This window comes from Triticum dicoccoides, chromosome 4A (genome assembly GCF_002162155.2).
Source record: "Triticum dicoccoides isolate Atlit2015 ecotype Zavitan chromosome 4A, WEW_v2.0, whole genome shotgun sequence".
Taxonomy (NCBI): domain Eukaryota; kingdom Viridiplantae; phylum Streptophyta; class Magnoliopsida; order Poales; family Poaceae; genus Triticum; species Triticum dicoccoides.
The window spans coordinates 748,658,715-748,679,826 of record NC_041386.1 but is presented as its reverse complement, the minus strand read 5'-3'; the positions used below and the strand labels follow the sequence as shown (position 1 = coordinate 748,679,826).

Genomic DNA, 21,112 nt, shown 5'->3' with positions numbered 1-21,112 from the left:
GAGGAAATAGCATGAAAATCATTGTTGACGGGGGACTATCACTCACACAATGGCAAGTCAGGTGTAGAGGTGACGATTTGCAGAGATAAGACAGGGTAGTTTCTGAGCACTTCAGCCGTCATCTTCCATGGGCTGACAGACCCTACGAGCTTACAAGCGCTAGCATGCAATGAGGCGTTGGCACTTGCCCAAGATCTGAACCTGGGAGATGTGGTGATCGGGGAGGTTGTCACTAGTATCAACAAAGTGTTCCGAACATCATTTGGTGCATGTTGAATAAATCCCCTAGTTCACCTCAAAAAAAATGACCGCGGATGCCATCTTGGAGAGGCCCTTCAGTTACGACTTCACGCACACACGCGAGGCACAGTGTCGGCGGATGCAACCGGTTGGCTTTTCTCCTCGCGACCGCCGGAACCAGATGAGGGACGGCCACCGACCATGTGTCATGCTGTTGCTAATACGTTAGCCGGCGAGGCCCCATCAACGAGAGGAGAAGCTGAGTCCAAATAAGGCATTTTTCCCTAGCGATTTTTCTTTCCCATGATTATTACCAAATAGTTATAAATGATAATTAATGTTCCATCTTCATAATTGTCATAGGGCATTGATAATTAATTGATTGGCTGTGGTCACGTAGATATTGTCTGGTCATAGTGGGTAGTAACTTAAACCAGTAACATGCACATGTCATGTTAGGGGGTGTTTGGTTCAGGGACTTTTTAGTCCCAGAGAATAGAAAAAGTCCCTAAAAAGTCCCTAGGAACCAAACGGGAGGGACTTTTTCTACAGGGACTAAAAAAAGACTCTACTGGAGAATCTTTTTTGATTAGTCCCTGGGACTAGCAAAAGTCCTAGGACTTCTAAACCAAACACCCCCTTATTCGTCTATGTTACTACCTTCATAATGGGTAGTAACATATGGATGGTAACATGCAAGCCTTCGTTAATTGAGATATATAGACTCATTTTACCTTGGGGTGTGTTATGTTACAGTAAAATATTATGTTATCACAAACATATTTCTCCTCGTTAACTCCATGCCACATAAGAAAATTTGTCTTGAGATGTGTTATGTTACTACCTAAGTTACTCCCACTATGACTAGCCTTAGGCTTTGTCACTTGCGAAATCAGTGTGATAATTAATAAGATTTGCTATCGAGTTAAGATGGTGTTTTAAAAGCATTGCCTTAATTTCAAATACCAAGGGCATGTCCAACGTAGAGGCCTCGATGTGATGCTTAGGGAAAATATATAAAAAATTATTATTATGGGGCATCTGTGTAAGAGTCACTATGTCCCGCGCTAATTGCAATGTATATATACTTTCCCATTAAATTGATTGGATTACGTCTGTTCTTTGCTATATTCTATGAAACACACAGATGCAAGCACTAGTCCAAGAAAAGAAACTAGTCAATAATTATGGTTAATCTATTTTTCTCTAAATGCACTGGATTTGATAGTACTACCAATTCCCCCCCCCCCCCCCAATTTAAGTGGGGTGGGGCCCGCCTTCCCATCAATAAAATTTATCGCCATTGAAAAAATATCGCTCCCGAGATATTTACATATCGTATGAAACCGTTTGGATGTTCATATCGTCCTGATGTTCATATTCAGAATGTAATTCACAGTATTCATGCACTGGAATTCTGACAATAAAATTCAGAATCACTCAATTTTCAAGTAGTCGCTGTTACTGTATGAAAGAATTTAGTGACCGAGATTGATTTTCTTGAGCTCACCAAATAGCTGAACAAGTACGTATGTTGGAGTTCCTAGTCAAGTCGGTTTTTCTCTGAAAACAGAAGATGTAATTTTTCTTTCCGCAACAACAAAAAACAGATGAGATTTTGCAAATACAACATCCACGTAATCAATTGTATTACCCGCGCAAATCATGACATATACTATAAAATACTTTACCGAAACTTTCTTTTTCAACTCAAGACAAATAAATTTCCTGTGCAATTTGTTCAGAAAATAAACTGGTTGCTAGCTAAGCATTGAAGAAAGACGATTAGATTACAGATAAAAACCCCACTCACATAAGAGAAACAATCTCTTCATTTATTATCCATATATAGGCAATCACTGCAAAAACTTCGTCAATAAACTAATTAAAACGTTGAACTTATGTTTTTCAGGGTCTCGACGAATCTTTTCCCTGGACGTACGGAAAAATAATGTTCAAAGAGCCCAACTACGAACTTTTCAGTCGAGAAAAAGAAACGAAATCCTTGGCCTTGATTTTGTCATATCTTGGTGGTCGCTTGTCATTCAATAAACTAGGCGCCGGCTCCAGCACCGTTTCCGCATCCACAGCATAAAACCTGGCCAGTGAAAGCCTCTCCTTGTCGGCATTCGTCACTACCCTGTGAACTGGGCTCCTAAAGATTCCGTTGGTCATTATCTGCATGCGTCAAATATTTATTTACATATACAAGATAACCAACGCTGTTGATTGTAGATTATTCAAGAGAGCAGTTGCTTATATTAATACCTCCATGCAGTCTGCCACGTTAATCACCAACGTATAAGGCTTGGCTGGAACATTATACCATTTCCTTATCACCAACGTATAAGGTGATAAACCTAAAAGATTCCGGGTGAGTGGGCCACTTTGAGAAATTCCTCTCATCTTCAGGCTCTGTAAGACAATAAGTTTTGGGAACCAGCACAACCCTCTAGGGGTGGCTTATCTCATTATATATAATGGTTGTGTTACAATACGTACATAGGTACAGAAGTTATACATAGTCTAACACCCTCCCTCAATCTTAGCCACTTTCTAAAGAACTGAGAAGGGTAAGATTGCGCCTACAAGCCTCAAACTGTGGCAGTGGTAAAGGCTTAGTGAAGATGTCTGCAAGTTGATCCTTAGACGAGATAAACTTGATCTGGAGTTGCTTCTGTGATACACGTTCCCGTACAAAGTGATAGTCAACTTCAATGTGTTTCGTTCGGGCATGAAATACTGGATTTGCAGAAAGGTATGTAGCACCGATGTTATCACACCAAAGAATAGGAGGCTGTGGTTGAGACAACCCCAACTCCTGAAGCAAAGACTGCACCCAAATAATCTCTGCAGTGACCAAGACGAGCATGCCACTGAGTTGGTGCGGGTATTAGGGTTTAGAAGCGGAAGCGATCGTAACCTAGCGTGATACCATGTAAGACAATAAGTTTTGGGAACCAGCACAACCCTCTAGGGGTGGCTTATCTCATTATATATAATGGTTGTGTTACAATACGTACATAGGTACAGAAGTTATACATAGTCTAACAGGCTCCACTCTCAAATGCAAGCGGTCGTTCCAGCTCAGGCCCTGATCCTGGGCCACAACTTTGTCATTTCCATAGCCTTCCATTTGGAAGTGCTTGCCGTCTATCAAGTTGTTGTATTTCTGCTATTCTTCAGACGGTTGCCTGAAGAAGTCTCTCGATGCACTCATCATGGCATCCATAAGAGACTCCTCAATTCCATGGTTGGTCGCCTGGACAAAAATCTCAGCAAAAGTTGAATAATTTTAGCTAGAAACTAAGGGTGCGCACACTCACCAGGAAGAGGCCCCAGGTTTGTAGAGCCGCCCGGAGCTTGTCCGCTTCGTCGACGGCCGTCAACCGGCTAAGGTCGACGAGAGGGATGGGCTCTGGCATCTCATCAGCGTCCAACATCTCATCAACTACGTACTCTTGCGGAGGCTCCTCGACGGTCGCCGCTAACTCTTGCACCGTTGTCCGCACGAGCGACATACCCGTCTCATTAGACGTGGCCATTCTGTTCTAGTCTTGGATACTTACCAAAGTTTTATATAGCGGGCGATGCCACTTAATGGCAGCTCGTCCAACAATTATGAAACGCTATAGCAACCATATTGTGCTTTTTGTTAGTACTAATCTTGATGCATGTAGTTAGGCTGGCAGTAGTAGCAAAACGGCCGCAGCATTCCGTTCGTAGCCAGCCGGGTCGTACGCGTAGAGAGCGTCGTGGAGGCCGGGCTGAGCGGATGGATAATGCGTAGATCGGGGAGGTGGGCAGCGATGTGCATGCATGCATCGGCCAAGTATAAAATACCTCCTGGTTGAGTCTGTTACGAGAGCGCGTGCGTTGTGCGTCCAAGGTTGTAGCCCGTGGTGGTTAGTCCAGCTATAAAGAAAAATGGCGTTGTGAGCGCCGGGGCGTTCGTCGCCGGAAATCAGTGTTGTCTTCTTCCTGTGTATGTGCCAGAGAGAGGGTGAGCTGAGGGTGTGCTAGGGCTAGCCGGTTCCAACACTTTTCAGCATAAATCAAGGGAACAAAATGAGAAAAAATAAGCATACAATCTGTCATCTACATAACATACATATATTCTTGACAATTGACATTTAACAACTAACATCCATATATATTTGCAAAAATAACAGCTAGTGGAAATGCATTACGATTATTATTTTTTGCGGGTGAAAATGCATTACATTTTTTTTACGAAGAATAGAAGATGCAGTACAGATCTACAATAGTATGACCGGCTAATTGATTATTTCTTATTGATTCAGCACCATACTGTAGCCATGATGTACATGTAGCTATCAGTCTATTGGATCTGGATCTGATATTTACATCCAGATCCATCCAGGTAGGTATATATCAGTCTATTGGATTGGATTCTTGATGATGCAGCCACCAACAAAACAGTCTAGAACGCACGCTAGGTAGAAAATAGAAATGAGGAGCATCATTACCTGATGGGTTTTGCTTGCTCATTGTCGGAGACGATCGAAGTGGAGGTGTATCTCGTTGCTTGCGTTGCCTGGAAGTGGCGGCAGCGAGCTGTTGGGGGATGACCTTGGGGCAGGAGGAGGCCGGAGCTAGGCGAGCTGAGGTGAGGTGCTCAGTCCGCCGCCGCCGTCCGCAGGCAGTGACAGCCGCACGTTGGCGATTCTTTCTCTGGAGAAAGGGGTGGCGAGAGAGAGGACTCTTTTTTGTCGGCCATATATGTATGTCTTGTGCTCCCAAAATATCTGACTCGCACATGCATGCCGGTTGGGCAAAAATATAGTGCATGCATGTCGGCAGGGTAAGCCCTATTTCATTTCACCTACCTCGCGGCACTGACCGGTGGACGAATCCAACCGGACCACCACGCCGAAGGCCCCTTAATCACGAGAAAGGTGTTTATCACTGTAAATCATGCATGTTTTTTTCTACATTTTTTATAGTTGCACGGTCAGTGTGGGTGGGTGTACAGAGTACGGAACGTGTGTGTGTGTGTGTGTCCCCACAATGCAATTCTGAATCTTCTCACCTCTTCCTCTGTAAGGAATTCTCCTCCCACCAACTCTGGTTATCGTCGGCGTCTAGCACTGGGCTCCCGGAGGGCGGCGTCACGAACTCCAACCCCACTGGAGTGGCGGCTGCAGCAGGGGTTTGCAGTGCCTCACCCGCCGATTCCGGGCTGCTGACTGACAGGGTGTGTCCGGACTGCTGACAGGTGCGGGCGTGTTCCCTTTAGTGCCTGATCTCACCGCGGCCGGTTTTCGCGGAGCCGGTGGCGTCTGCGGTTCTGCTTCTTCCCCGCCATTCAGAGCTATCTGCACCTAAGCGGGATAGGTTACAGTGAACGACTCACCCACTGCGGCTGGAGCGCTATGAGAGGTGTCCTCCCAGTTCCATCCCGCTGACTCGTCGAAGACGACGTCCCTGGTAACATGGACGCGCTTGGTCGCAGGGTTGTAGGCGCGGTACGCCTTGCCACCCTCCTCGTACCCGACGAATACCATCGGAGTGGAGCGTTCCTCGAGCTTGCTCTGCTGAGGTTTCACTGTCTTGACATGAACCACGCACCCAAAGGTGCGCAGGAAGTGCACCAGAGGTCGATCACGGTGCCACACCTCGTATGGAGTCATGCTGACCACGGAGCACGTCGGCGATCTGTTCAGGATGAAGACAGCAGTGGTGACTGCCTCCCCCCAAAACTCTCCGGGCATGGACGTGGCCTTCATCATGCTCCTGCCCATGGCCACCACTGTCTGGTTGCGGCGCTCCACAACGCCGTTTTGCTGGGGCGAGTACGGCGCCGTGAGCTGCCGCTGCACCCCATGGTCTGCACAGTAGTCGCTTAAGTCGATGGAGGTGAACTCGCCGCCGTGGTCCGTCCGCAGAGCGCTCAGCTTGCGCCCTGTCTCTATCTCCACACGCGCCTGAAACCGCGCGATCGCCTCGGCGGCCTCGTCCTTGGAACGTAGCACTGACAGCCACATGTACCTGGACATGTCATTGACGACGAGGAGGAATTAGCGCCGTCCGCCAGCCGTGGCGGGCGTGATCGGCCCGCACAGATCACCGTGCACCAGCTCCAGGATCTGCTCCGCTCTGTAGTTTGCCACTGCAGGAAATGAGCCACGCCTCTTCTTGCCGGCGAGGCACCCGTCACACACTTGGTCGACGTGGTCGATGGAGGGCAGCCCGCGCACCAGAACTTGCTGGGCGAGCTTGCGGAGATCCTGGAAGTTGAGGCGGCCGTATCTGGCATGCCACCTCCACGCCTCGTCCGTCGCGCACCGTGTGGCCAGCCAGACATGGCGCGCGAGCTGGAGCGCGTACGGGTACAACCTGTTGCCGGCGGCTGCACCCTTGCCACAATCCGACGCTGCTGGACGTAGAGGGTGAAGACGCCGTGCTCTATCTCCGCCCGGCACCCGGTCTAGTCGAGCTGCCCGATGCTGATGATGTTGCTTTTGAGACGTGGGAAGAAGTAGACACCGCTCAGGATGCGGTGACCGCCGGTGTGGTCAGTGAAGAGCACACAGCCGCGCCCTCGGATGTCGACGGCCGATTCATCCCCGAACTTGATGGTGCCAGTGACGTGACGGTCGAGCTCACTGAACGAGGCCTCCTCGCTGGACATGTGGTTGCCGGCCCCTGTGTCCAGGTACCCGATGCCGGAGTGTGCGTCCGTGGCCAGGCCCAGATGAGCCTCCACGCGTTCCTCGACCAGCTCGACGTGCCCGTCTCGGTCGCCTGGAACCGCGGACAGCTCACACACCTGCGCCATGAGGAGGTGCGTGGGATCGGCGTCGTCCCCGCCGTTCCCTTGGGCGAGAAGGGCCTTCTCCTCTTCGTCGCGCTTCTTCTTCCTGCAGTCATGGGCCCAGTGGCCGCTGATGCCGCAGTAGCAACACTTGTCGCGATCGTCGTCGTTGCCGGCGCCGGCGCCGGAGCCACCGGCGTTTCCTCTGCCAGCACCCCCGTTATGGCCGCGTCCACCGGCGCCGCCGCGGCGCCCACTACCTCTCCCGCGCTGGCCTCGAGACAAGTCGGAGCCCGAGCCGCTAGCGTGTGGATCATCGCTCTTGAGACGGGCGCGCCATTCCTCTTCGGTGAAAAGCAGGCACCCCATGCCATCCGTGGCCCGGTGCAGCTCGTGGCGTTCCTCCGCCGCCTTCAGCCTTCCCGTCAACTCCTCGACAGAGAGCTCATCGGGGTCTACGAGTGTTTCGATTGAAAGGGCGATCAGCGAAAACTATTTGGGGACTACTAAAAGAAATTTTCTCACGACCCTTTTTTCGGGAATATTCTCACCGAGTTGTGCCATCTACCCCACCATTGCAGTGAGACGCATTGCGAAATCATCCACCGACTCGCCGTCGGCGAACTTGATGTCGCCGTACTGCTTGGTGAGCGTCGCGAGCTTGACCTCCCGCACCCGCGCCACACCGAGCCTCATCGTCTTCAAAGAGTCACACGCCTCCTTCGTCGTCGCCTTGGCGGCGAGCGTGGGTCCCATCTCCGGCGTCACCCCACGCAGGATCACCTCGAGCGCCAAACGATCCTTGCTGCGCTCGGCGGTGCCCGTCTGGACGGCGTCCCAGAGGTACCGTCCCTCCATCATGACCTGCATCAGGACGGCCCAGTCGGTGTAGTTGGATTGGGTCAGCTGCGGCCACGCCGCACCGCCGATGTCGCGCGCCATCCGCGCCGTAGGCCTCTCAGCCACGGCAAGCTCGTTGCCGTCGGGAGTCCCATGCCCGCGGAGTGACCGGCGACTTGCTACCACCAGAGTTGTCTGGACCCGCCATTCCCAAGGTCTGAACAGGGCTCTGATGCCAATTGTTGGCTAAAACTCACCGATCTGGCTTGCTCACTCTACTCTCTGAACTCACCGGAGGTGAGTAAGAAGATGAACAAGAGGTTTTGCGCCGTGCGAACCTTGCGACTTTTGTGTTTCTCATTCCCCTCTACTTATTCGGAGTACAACAAAGGAAACGGGCTCGTGGCCCCCTAACTATGCGCCACCACAGATCGTGATGCTCGTGCCATCCCACGAGCGATCATGGAGGGCGCGAGAAACGCTCCATGCGCTAACTGACTCGAGCTAAGCTCGCTAACAGAAAAAACTGAAACTACTGACGAAACTGAAGAAAGATTGAACCTGACTAAACTAAAAAACAAACACTAGCTACTGCAGACTTGGGTTTATTCAACTCATACGTGGCAAAATGAGTGGTGATGAAGGCGTGTGGACGACGTGCAAGATGCCACATGTGTGGGTGTTGGTTTTTTTTTATTGAGATTATCATCAGGAGGGCAAGAAGGACTCCCGCTTCCATTATCAATAGAAACCAAGATTGTGGTTTTGAAGGATTTTCCTCCACACACAAGCAAAGCATCTGCTTTTTCCCTTTCTGCCAAGCAAAGCACATTACTGCGGCCGGCCGGGATCTTTTCTTTTCTTTTCTTTATTGTGCATTTTCCACATTCATTCTCATGAGGATAGATAGATAGATAGATAGATAGGTCCTATCTATCCCTCCTGACTAAGCGTGCTAAGTATGGCCGGCCATGACGTATATATCCTCCTAACTAGCTAGGGACAGAAAAAAAAACTTGCCTGTTAGCTAGCCAGTGTCTGGCTATTAAGAAGAAGAATTTTTCTGCCTATATATGTTAGTGTCTGTCTGGTAGCAAAATCGTGAACCGCCAAGGAGGATGGCCGGGGCTGCTTTCTTCTCCTTTCTTCCTCTCCTTCCTCCTCTTCTTATTATTTTCCTTTTTCTTCTCCTTCTTTTTCTTCTTCTTCCTTCTTCCTTCTTCCTAGCTAGATATATAAATTTTTTCTAAATGTTAGAATAAATTCGAGGCACTCCGTCGATCTACCGAGAATCAAGCAATCACACGAGCACGACACCGAGATTTGTTAACGAGGTTCACTATCATGGCTACATTCCCGGGGCATGACTACGGGCGCTCCTTCCCGTGACACCGTCACAATACCGCACCCCGGCCACCCGGGCGCCAGCACACGCCGCCGGCTCCCCCTTGCGTGCCTGTGCTATTATGTTGGCATAGGTTACATCGTGTGTCTACGCCTGCTATATAAGAGAGGCCTAGGATACAGGTGTCCTACTAGGACACGACTCCACATCCTATGTAAACACAATACAACTCCTAGTCCAACTGTAACCTACCTTGTACACTATATTCGACACAACTCCAACAAACTCCACCTTGGCGAATATTCTCCACCACCTTGAATTTGTCCATGCGTCAAACTTCTGTGTACATTGGACTTGAGTTTATCCCATGAGCATCGTGGCTACTCCAAAGACTCCATAGGACTCCACCTGCAACTTGTAGTCCCTTCTTTTTCTTGACCACAGTCAACACTCGAGCGAAATTAAGTTCCACGTTACTCTAGTTTGCGCTCCCAACTTCCAGAGTATCAGTCCAACGCCATCACACACCGATCACTGACCTGCGTGAAAGTGAACAACTCACATATTGGGTGTCACACATAAGAGTTACCTGAACTCAACTTCACCGCTCCTTTCTTTGACCGCCTGTCTGAAACTTGAAGGAATTTCACCATTGCTTGTAGCTATCCCGAGTCAAATTCGCAGTTGTCTCACCACATGTGTGACCACCAGAGCCCTGGCTCGTCTCCATGTCCCGTGCATGCCGCACGCCTCACCGCTATTACCGCGTCGAGCCTCCGCTGTCCCGGTCGAGTCTCAAGGGTCGCAAAACCACACCACTCAACCCCCACTGCAGAGTACCATCGATCATCACCGACCGGTGACGAGTTTCACGCTTCCATCGGACCACTGGGCTCTAGTCCAAACTACGTGTCCCTCGCTTTTCCATCCCGCTGAATAGGCTTCGATTCTCTGGATCCTTACACCGTAGCCCCACAATCCAGCTCCACCTTCAACATGACTCCATGGTAGATGATCAGTCCACCCCTGCGCCTCATCGACTTCAAGCTCCGTGTATACACCACCTTGAATCAATCCCGCGCCATAGTCTTGTCGAAGCCGCACAAGCCTCGGGCATGTGCACCACGTGTTTCCACGCCCAGAAGTCGGTCAGCATCAGCATCACGCTCCTACGCCGTCTTCGCCGATCCCACCACCGTCTTCTGTATCAACCGACATCCAAGTCGATCCGTCAGACTACCTAGTCTGACCCAGCCGAACTTGTCCGGCTGCATGACACGCTCAAGGTTCCGTAAGCCTTGGAAGCACATCGCCAATCTGCCATTGTCATGGTAAAACCTCACGTGCAATTAGAAACACTTCCAAAAGAAAATTTCACTTTCTTGGTAGTCTCCATGGGTGCACCAAGCATTTGCCCTCATAACCTCCAAAGCTCCCATTTCTTAATTGTGTTGCTGTCCATGCCACGTGAAATACTGCAGATTGTTCTTCCTTTTTTTTGTCTCAAACAAATCTCAAGTGTTTTCATCAGCATGTACCGATGCACCACGCGCTAGCAGCCTCCCGCATTAGCCGGCCTTGTGCCCAGCCATCGGCCGGCAAGCGTCAACCTGTGGACCGCTGCCCGCACAAACCCTCCGCTCAGAGCACCTGGACCGTAATCACTGCTAGCCTGCCACCCGTACGGGCCTCGGACTAGGCCTGACTTGTCCATGTTCCTTCACGACAACTATCTTGTCGAGACCGAGTCGATAGGGAATACCTCGACGCTTCGCCTGCTCGATCCGACCTCGCCGGGAATTATGTACGTTCGCCCGATCAATCCACCGGTCAACTGTTGCACGTCATGTCTGCTGCTTGCCCACGCATCTCGCTCTGATTTGCTTTTCTCAATCTCGCCGAGAACCACACCGTACTTGGCTGCATCTCAAACTCGATACTTCCTCTAGATCAACAACCCGCAGCCTCCGAACAACCTAGCTCATGATACCACTTGTTAGAATAAATTCGAGGCACTCCGTCGATGTACCGAGGATCAAGCAATCACACGAGCATGACACCGAGATTTGTTAACGAGGTTCACTATCATGGCTACATCCCCGGGGCATGACTACAGGCGCTCCTCCCCATGACACCGTCACAATACCGCACCCCGGCCACCCGGGCGCCGGCACACGCCGCCGGCTCCCCCTTGCGCGCCTGTGCTATTATGTTGGCATAAGTTACATCGTGTGTCTACCCCCGCTATATAAGAGAGGCCTAGGATACAGGTGTCCTACTAGGACACGACTCCACATCCTATGTAAACACAATACAACTCCTAGTCCAACTGTAACCTACCTTGTACACTATATTCGACACAACTCCAACACTAAAAATGAAACTTTTACGTATATAAAACCTTTTCTTCTTCTTCCTTCTTCGATTCCTTCTCTTCCTTCTCCCTAAATATATAAAACTTTTCTAAAAATGAAACTAACCTAAAATGCACTAAATCAGAGAACATACATAGATAAAACTTTTCTAAAAATCTAACTTTTGCATATATGAACATATATACACAGAGAACATATATACATACATATAAAAAAAATTAATACGTATATGAAAAAACATCATATGAAAAAAAACATCATATGATTATATGAACAAAAAAACATCATATGAACATCATATGAACAAAACAACATCAAAGAAAGGCTGCCGGACCGTAGCGCGGGGCGGCGCGGTGACGGCGTCGGTCGGGGCAGGGGCGGCGTGGGGAGGTGACGGCGTCGGGGCGGCGCGGGGCGGCGACGACGTCGGGGTGGCGCGGGGCGGCGACGGCGTACATGAGGTTCACCATTTGTCACTTGATTATGTCAGTAGTAATACTATTGCAACCATGAAGGAAATTTTAGCTCCCCGAGCCCGCACAATATTTGTCCGAAGGTTGGATATGGACAAGTCTCTGAGTATGGCCATATCAAAATCCATGTACTTACAAGCATTGCAGACATCGTCAACCTTAACAAATATAACACACTTGAAGCATCTTCGCTATCTAGATTGTTCTGGATCTAAAATATCTGCATTGCCTGAAGCCACTACCATGTTGTATAACCTGCAAACATTGAAGCTGATTGATTGTCGGAACCTTGTGAAATTACCAGAAGGCATGAGATATATCAGCAGTCTTCGACACCTCTTCCTCATTGAGTGTCAACAATTGAAGAGCATGCCACAAGGTATTGGTCAGCTGAATTATCTGCAGACATTGACGACTTATATCATTGATAGTGATGTTGACCGTGGAATTGATCAACTCAAAGATTTAAATCTAGGTGGTGGTCATTCTTTGATATGTCCGAGAACAGTGCATAGTGCAGAAAATGCTAAATAATGCAGTATGTCTGCCAAGCATAATTTGAAAGGATTGTCACTTAATTGGTATGGAGGTAATAGCAAAAGCGATGGAGATGAAGTAGATACTAATGCAGATGGAATTTTAGAGGCCATTCGTCCTCACAAAAGACTTGAAGCTTTAATGTTATTTAATTATACCGGTGCTAAATTTTCACCATGGATGCACAACTCTACACTGTTAGAGAATCTCAGTAGACTTTATCTGAGAAACTGCAGGAACTGCAAGGATCTTCCACCATTATGGCAGCTGCCCTCTCTCAAGCATTTGTATGTGGGTGAATTGGTTAGCTTGACAAGTATATGCATGGGTAATGATCATATAGACAGCAGGGAATCCTGTATTTTTGCACCATCCTTCTTTCCTAAACTGGAAACCATGATATTCACTTTCATGCCTAAGCTAGAGAGATGGCAGGAAAGTAGCCGTTGTATCATTCACTCGGTTCAAGAGTCTAATGTTTTATGAATGCAAAAGGTTAGAGACACTACCAGAGGGGCTTGTACAGCAGCTCCCAGTCTACGTATCGAATACTGCCCCAACTTGAAGGAAGCCTTCTCAAGAGGAGGTGCTTACTGTAATTTGATTGAAGCAATTCCGAAGAGAACTGTTCCATGAACTTAAGCTGGCTGTGCCTGTGCTTATGTATGCCCGACTAGAGGGATTATTTATTCGTTCCATTCCAGAATTGACGTATTATTGAGCCCGTTGATTAGAGCATCTCCAGCGGCGCCCCCAACAGGCCCTCCCCAGGCGTTTTTGTCGCGCCGGCGCCGAAAAACAGCCCAGTCGCCCTCCCCCCAGAAGCCCGTTTTTCGCCAGCTCAGGCCGAATCTGGTGCCGGCGGACCCAGGCAGAACCCGGAGCCCTGGGGAGCGCCTGGGGCGCCAGCACAAGCGAAAAGGCGCGCGTGGGTCCGCCCTGTCGGCGAGTCAAGCGCCTCTTCCCGCCGTTTCTCCCCGTTTTTCCCCAGTTCCCTCCCATTTTCTCCTTTCCTCCCGCCATTCTCTCTCCCGCTCGCCTCCCAGCCGGCCGCCATGGCACCGAAGAAGTACGTCGTCCCCACGGCCGCGGCAACCGCGACCACCTCCGTCGCCCAGCCGAAGCAGAGGAAGCCGAGGGCGCCGCCGTCCAAGCCGCCGGGCATGGCAAACGCCGATTGGAGGGCAGAAGTACAGCGGCGGGAGGCCGTCACCGCCGGCCGGTGGAACATGGCCCTCGCCAAGAAGGCCCGTGACAACGCGGCACGCGCGGCTGTGGGTGCCGGTGCCGCTGCCGCTTCCGCAGACCAGGTCGAGGCCGAGGCGGCACGCGCGGGGATGATGAATCCTCCCGGCAACCACGCGCAGTACGCGCCCTGGGGCCAGCAAGGCGTCAGGTCTCCGACGCTGCAACCATGGGGATCGCCGGGCTACGCCGACGGGGACGTGCACGGTGGGTTCAACCCAATTGTCACGTCCCCCCATGGGCACCCGGCCCAGCACACGCCCTCGCCCACCTTCACCGGCATGCAGTACCCTCTATACAACTACTCGCCGCCCGCGTACGCGTCCTCCCCGACGCCCCCTCTCCGCCGTTGCGCACTGCCCTTCTCGCACCTCGGCGACGCCAACGAGACCGAGGCCTACATGGACGACATCATCGCAGAAGGATCGGCCGCGGCCGCCGCGTCTCCCGGGTTCGCCGCGGATGAGGCAGTGGATCTCAGCGGCGGCATGGACAGCGAGCTCGGCTACGTCTATGGCGACGAGGAGCAGCAGGAGCAGGAGGAAGAGGACGAGGAGGAGGACGAGGATGAGGAGGAGCCGGCGAGGAGGCGCAAGAAGAAGAAGCGGACGGCCAGGTCAGCCGAGCCGCGCATCAAGTGGGCGTCCAAGGAGGAGGAATGCCTCGCCGAGGCATGGAAAGTCGTCTGCCTCAACCCGACCACCGGCGCGAACTAGAGCATCGAGACGTACTGGGCGCGCATCAAGGCCGAGTTCGACGAGCGCAAGCTTGTCGACCCCTACTTCAAAGGCGTCTACATGCAGCGCGGGTCGAAGGCGATGGCGAACCATTGGGGGCGCATCCAGGGGACGTGCAACAAGTGGCATGGTGTCGTCGAGGAGGTGGCCGCTCGCCCGGAGAGCGGCACCAGCATTGAGGATCAGGTATGCCACGCCGGTCTCCGTCTCTCTTCGCCGTGCACGCCCGCCAACTGTTTGTTTGTTCATTCCCGCGCAGTTGCTGCGCATGTTCGGCCAGTATAGGCAGAGCAACAACGACGCCGAGTTCAAGTACCTCCACGTTTACAAGCGCATTGACAAGTGCGACAAGTGGGCGAAAGTCCGGCGCAATCTCGAGAAGGCCAAGGAGACATACAAACCGGACGCGCTGGCTCCGGGCGCGTCAGAAGGGCGGCCGGGCGGCAACAAAGGTGCCAAGAAGGGGAAACACGCCGACGCAGCCACCGCTCGCGTGCAGGAATCCATCCAGCACTGCGTCGCCGACGCATAGGCCCGAGCTTTGTGAAGAGAAGACCGAGGCGCGGTGGTCGGCGTTGATGTCGACCAGCGCCGTCAAGCTCGACCTACTCCGGACCAACGTCGCCGCGAAGAAGAGGAACACCGACCTGGCTTTCCTGCTGGGCGGGGCGGACATGCTCCAGAGCACCGACGAGGCGGTCAAGGCGTGGTACAGGGCGCATGTCGGCCTCATCCTGGACCAGCTTCTCTCAACAACGCCGCCCACGCCCGGGCCCATGACGTCGCCGCCCACGCCCACGACGACGCCGCCCACGCCCATGCACACGCCGCCGCCGCCGCCAAGCCCGACCGATGATGCCGCCGAGACAGCCCGCAGCGCAGAAGCCACGCCGCCAAGCACAGAGACCCCGTCAAGCCCGCGCACACCGACTCCGCCGATGCCGGAGGCCGACCTCGCCGTCTGATGCGCGCTTCCGTTCTGATATTTGTACGCCGAACTTTTCATCGATCGCCGATCACCGCTTGATCGCCAGATTGCGACGTTTATTTTTGGGCGCGGGAATGAACTACCTTTGAATTTGCCAAGGCTGGGAGGGGCGCCTGGGGGCGTGTCTGGGAGCTAGGCCGCCCCTAGGGGCTGAACTAGCGCCGGCTCGCCTCCAGGGCGCAGTTTTTCGGCGCCCTGGGGGGGAGGGGCGAACGGCTGGAGATGCTCTTATACGATATTTCTTTTGGATATTTCTTTTAATAATATCTGATGCAGAGGCCGGGCAGTCTTTTTTTCCAAAAGAAAAAAAATATGTTTGTTGTTCTCGGGAAACAACTTACAGAGGCTGCCTTCTTTTTCTTGTACTGCTCCTCTGCTGCTTAATTAAATAATCATGGGGCTCACCTTTTTATCACTTAATAAATACTTGGGCTTGACTGGACTGGTGCTACTATTACCGAGCGAGAGTAAACTAAAAACTCACACTTTGTGAAGAAGCATCATTTGAATAGTATACGTAGTAGTAATAGTAAGAGCATGGTTAATAGTATAGCCAACTGCTGGCTATATGAACATGCCATGTCATGAAGAGTTAGCATTATTAATTACGCATACAATAATGCTTAGTATAAGGTTGGCTATAAGGTTATAACCTTTTCTCACTTTCTCTCTATCTCTTTCATATCGTTAAACGTTTTTACCTAGGATCAGAAATTCATGGAGACACTGTCTAAGGCTTCGAGAATCACGTGTAACCTTGAAAGCTGCATGCTCTTCGCTGGGACTGATGGTGGTGCGAAAAAGACTGCCAGGCCACTCCTCTCAGATCTTGTGAAAGAGGCAGAAGCTTTGGTTGCTTAAAAATGCAATCATGATTTTCTACCATTGTGATGTCCTATTTCTCCAGATCAAATAATCGTGTCTCCAGCTCTTGAAATCATGGTACTTGGCCTGTTTCATTTATAAAACAAGATTGTGTTGCTGAAATTGTACCAATATTTTTTTTGACAGAGAGAATTGCACCCATGTTATGGAACATGTAATGCTACCGTTTTTCTATGTGAGACCTTAATTATGACACCTGTTACGCTTCTTTCATTTCAGCTAGTGAATTGCCCGTGCGTTGGAATAGGGGCGCGGAGACTGATTTGTTGAGATTTTTTTATTTTATCTTAACTATTTAGTTGTATCAATTGCTTGTGATTGTGATACGAGGTAAAAAGAAGGTGGCAGGACAAGTAGCGGTTGGTTACTGTATCTTCAAGTAATCGGTGTTTATGTTTGAAGGAATTCAGAGACGGGTTTCCTTTAGTTCCCTGTCAAGCCTGTTGTACATTCTCTGCTGCTTGCTGAAATACAACTTCAGTGCTGGACATTATAGTGTACTTTTTTTTTGGAAATGGAGGTGTACCCCCGGCCTCTGCATCATAATGATGCATGCAGCCATCTTATTAAAAGTTCACAAAAAGCACAAAGTCGTTAATGTATTACAGCTCGCAAGTGGAGCAAAATAAAAAACATAGTCCATGCCGACAATCACAACTGGAATGGCAAAAAGAAGGATAAGCTCCCTAGACTCCTATCCTGTTATGCGACCGCCATCCGAACCGGTTGAATAAAGTCCGTGCTACCATCTTCCACTGGTTGCACCTAGTAACCAAAGGCTCTCTGGGTTCCATAGGAGTGAGTAAGGACCACGTATGGATCCAAGCAGTAGCTCTGAAGATGACCTGCAAGAAAGTTAAATTGTGTTGTCTGTTAAATATCAAGTCAGTCCTGCAATTCCACATAGCCCACAAAAGCGCACATATTCCAATCCGGATATGAGCCGCCGTAGTATGTTCAACCCCAGTTAACCATGTTCCAAACAACGATGTAATGTCAACTGGAGGAATAATGTTAAAGGCTATATGAATCGTTCTCCAAAGTAATTTGGCCAGTGGGTATTCAAGAAATAAATATTGTATTGTTTCATCATGATCACAAAAGCAACATCATGGACTGCCTACCCATCTCCTCTTGATTAAATTGTCCTTTATAAGAATCACTTGTTTGTGTACAAACCACACAAATATTTTAATGTGCAAAGGAACCTTAATCTTCCAAATATGCAACGATCTCGAGATCGGGCCAGAATTAACCAAATCCAAATAGAAAGATTTTACCATAAAAACCCCATTCTTAGCTAGTTTCCATTGCGTCGAATCCGGTTGGTTGGAGAGTTGAACATCTGTCAATCTCCGAACCAAGTGCATCCATGCAGTCCAACGCTCACCAACTAACGCACGCCTGAACTAGATATTCAATGGACTCGTATGTAGAACCGTGCCTACGTAATCCTCCTTACGTTGCACAATGTTATAGAGGGTGGGATACTGTACGGCCAGGGGCATCTCTCCTAACCACGTATCCTCCCAAAACCTTGTTGACATCCCATTGCCAACTAGGAATTTGACCCTACGAAAGAACAAGTCCTTCACTCTCATAAGCTCTTCCTAGAATAGCAAGTCGGTTGGTCTCATGGTAACCTGAGCGAGTGTTTTCGACTGTAGATACTTATTACACAAAATCTGTGCCCACATGCCCTCCGGCTCAGTCTCTAACCGGTAGAGCCATTTGCTCATAAGGCATTTGTTCTTGATTTCTAAGTTCTCAATACCGAGACCGCCCTGGTCTTTTGGTCGACAAAGAATGTCCTATCGCGCGACACGGTATTTTCTCTTGGCCTCATCTGACTGCCAGAAGAATCGAGATCTGAAGAAATCAAGTCGTTTTCGTACCCCTTTCGGAATTTCGAAGAATGATAGTAGGAACATCGGCATACTAGTCAGTACTGAGTTACTCAGCACTAACCGACCTCCATAAGACATAAGTTTACCCTTCCAGCAGCTCAACTTTTTTTCTATTCGATCTTCAATACATTTCCATTCTTTATTAGATAACTTATGGTGGTGGATCGGTATGCCCAAATAACTAAAAGGTAAAGAACCCAATTCACATACAAACAATTGTCTATATGTGTCTTGTTCATCTTTGGCCCTCCCAAAGCAGAACAACTCACTTTTGTGGAATTATAGTGTATTGACTGGAGAAAAGTACTCTGGAAATTTTTTTGTGGAATGCGAGGAGAAGGTGAATTAAGAGGCCGGCTAAATGCGATTAGGTTCTCACTACGTGGGTTGGAGAGTCGTTAATATTCTTTTAAGATGGGAAATTAAGAGGCCGGCTACATGCGATTGTATTACGGTTGCTGCAGGTCAAAAAACAGAGCATGCAGCGGTCCAGGAAAAAACAGAGGAGTCCAACAACTTACTTTTCCTCTGTTGTTGCATATCACTGGAGCAGTCTTCAGACAGAGTGTATAGCAGTTTTTGTATATCATACACTGTAACAGCTGAATGTTCTGAGTATATTTATGTCCAGTTAATTGTTTTTCAGACAGAGCTTATCCAGTTACTTGTTTTTCAGGCACAGCTTATCTAATTACGCACGCAGATGCTCTTGTTGCCAGTTTTAGGGCAATTCTAACTGATCCCCTATAATATAGAGGAGGATCTAGACGAGCAAAAGTTAGTGGATGATTTTTAGTGCACTAACATTTGGTCGGACCTAATCGAGCTCTTAAATTTAACGGAGTAAAAACCAAATTTGCATAAAGTTCAACCTAGTTTCGATTTAAACAACCTAGATTGGACACATTGTCTTGACAACCAAAATTCCAATTTAAACATAAACATAAACTTAAAACTAACTATACTTTATCATCATCATCATCATCACCCTTGTAGAGGTCGAGCCAATCTGGCCTTGACATTCCACCGTCCATTGGGTCCGGGCTGGTGCCGTCGTCGACGGAGTCGGGGAAGTTGCACCGCTACTCTTCAACAACGAACTCTTCTTCGTCCTTGCCGCCGTCATCGTCGCCTTCCTCCTCGTCTTCGGAGATGGCGATGACCATCCCGTCGACTGCGAGCTCCGCGAAAATCGCCCGCTCCGCCTCCGGGTACTGGCGGCCGAGGTCCGGCATGTACTTCACGGTGGCACCTCCGCCTCGAGGCGCTCCCTCGCGTCCCGGTCCTCTTGAGCCATGGCCGCATTCACACTCCGGGAGGCGGGCGAGACGAGGTTGACGGGCGCCATCCCCCATGGGAAGTTTAGGCGCGCCCCAACACTGTTAGACTTGTGATTTGGTGGAAACTGGCTCAACGCATCTGGTGCGTGGCTTATCTCTTCTTTATATAAGGTACCAAGAGGTACAATACAGGTAGAAATACAGTTGTCATACAATGTACAGTCTAACACCCTCCCTCAATCTTAACTGTGGCCTGAGGTACTCAGTAAGTTAAGATTGCGTCTACAGCCTATGAACAAAGAAAGAGACAACGGTTTGGTGAAGATATCAGCAAGCTGATCCTTGGAGGAGATGAACTTGATCTGCAGGAACTTCTGTGCAACACGCTCTCTGACAAAATGATAATCAACTTCGATGTGTTTCGTTCGGGCATGAAATACCGGATTTGATGAGAGGTATGTAGCGCCGATGTTGTCACACCAAAGAGTAGGAGGCTGACTATGAGAGATCTTCAATTCTCGAAGGAGGGATTGGACCCAGATAAGCTCAGCAGTGGCATCAGCAATTGCCTTATACTCAGCTTCAGTGCTACTCCGAGAAACTGTAGCCTGCTTCCGAGCACTCCAGGCGATCAGATTAGGTCCAGAGAAGACTGCATATCCCCCCGTGGATCGCCGATCATCTGGGTTACCAGCCCAGTCTGCATCACTGAAGACCGAGAGCATGCTAGAGGGCGCTGACCGGAGATGAAGTCCATAAGAGATGGTGGAGCGAACATAACGCAGAATACGCTTGACATCAGTCATGTGGGGCTCTCGAGGGGTATGAAGATACTGGCAGACACGATTAACTGCATATGAAAGATCAGGCCGTGTGATGGTAAGGTACTGAAGAGCTCCAACAAGGCTTCTGTACTTTGTAGCATCATCAGCAGACAGGAGAGTCCCAGCAGTAGCAGAAATCATCTTAGTGGATGACATGGGAGTAGTAGCAACCTTGCACTCCAACATGCCAGCACGCCGCAGGAGATCCTGAGAGTACTTCCGCTGAGAGAGAGCAAGACCATCTGGTGGATATGTAACTTCCAGTCCAAGAAAATAGTGAAGTTTACCGAGATCCTTGACAGCAAAATCAGAACTGAGAGCCAGAACCAAACGATCAGTCGCCGCAACAAAGGAGCTGACAAGGATGACATCATCAACATAGACCAGAATGTACATAGTGACTTCCGGTCGCTGAAGAATGAACAGTGAAGTATCAGCAGTGGAAGGCACAAATCCATGAGCACGGAGTGCAGAACCCAGGTGAGCATACCAGGCACGGGGCGCCTGTTTGAGACCATAGAGCGCTTTCACCAAGCGACAAAGATGTTGCGGATGATCAGGGTCAACGTACCCAGGGGGCTGACGCATGTAGACCTCCTCCTGAAGAACACCGTGCAGAAACGCATTCTGAACGTCCAACTGACGAAGTGACCAACCT

The 21,112-nt window shown here is 49.8% G+C and overlaps 1 protein-coding gene across 1 annotated transcript; it reads right to left on the bottom strand.

Moving 5' to 3' along the window:
* Window positions 1–3,300: 3,300 nt before the first annotated feature.
* On the bottom strand, window positions 3,301–3,877 carry LOC119290039 (S-norcoclaurine synthase 1-like). Its single transcript, XM_037569169.1, has 2 exons — window positions 3,567–3,877; window positions 3,301–3,502 (listed from the first exon to the last, which is right to left on the bottom strand). The coding sequence occupies exons 1-2, from the start codon at window positions 3,783–3,785 to the stop codon at window positions 3,416–3,418; spliced, it is 306 nt and encodes a 101-aa protein (XP_037425066.1). The 5' UTR covers window positions 3,786–3,877; the 3' UTR covers window positions 3,301–3,415.
* Between the last annotated feature and the right edge of the window lie 17,235 nt (window positions 3,878–21,112).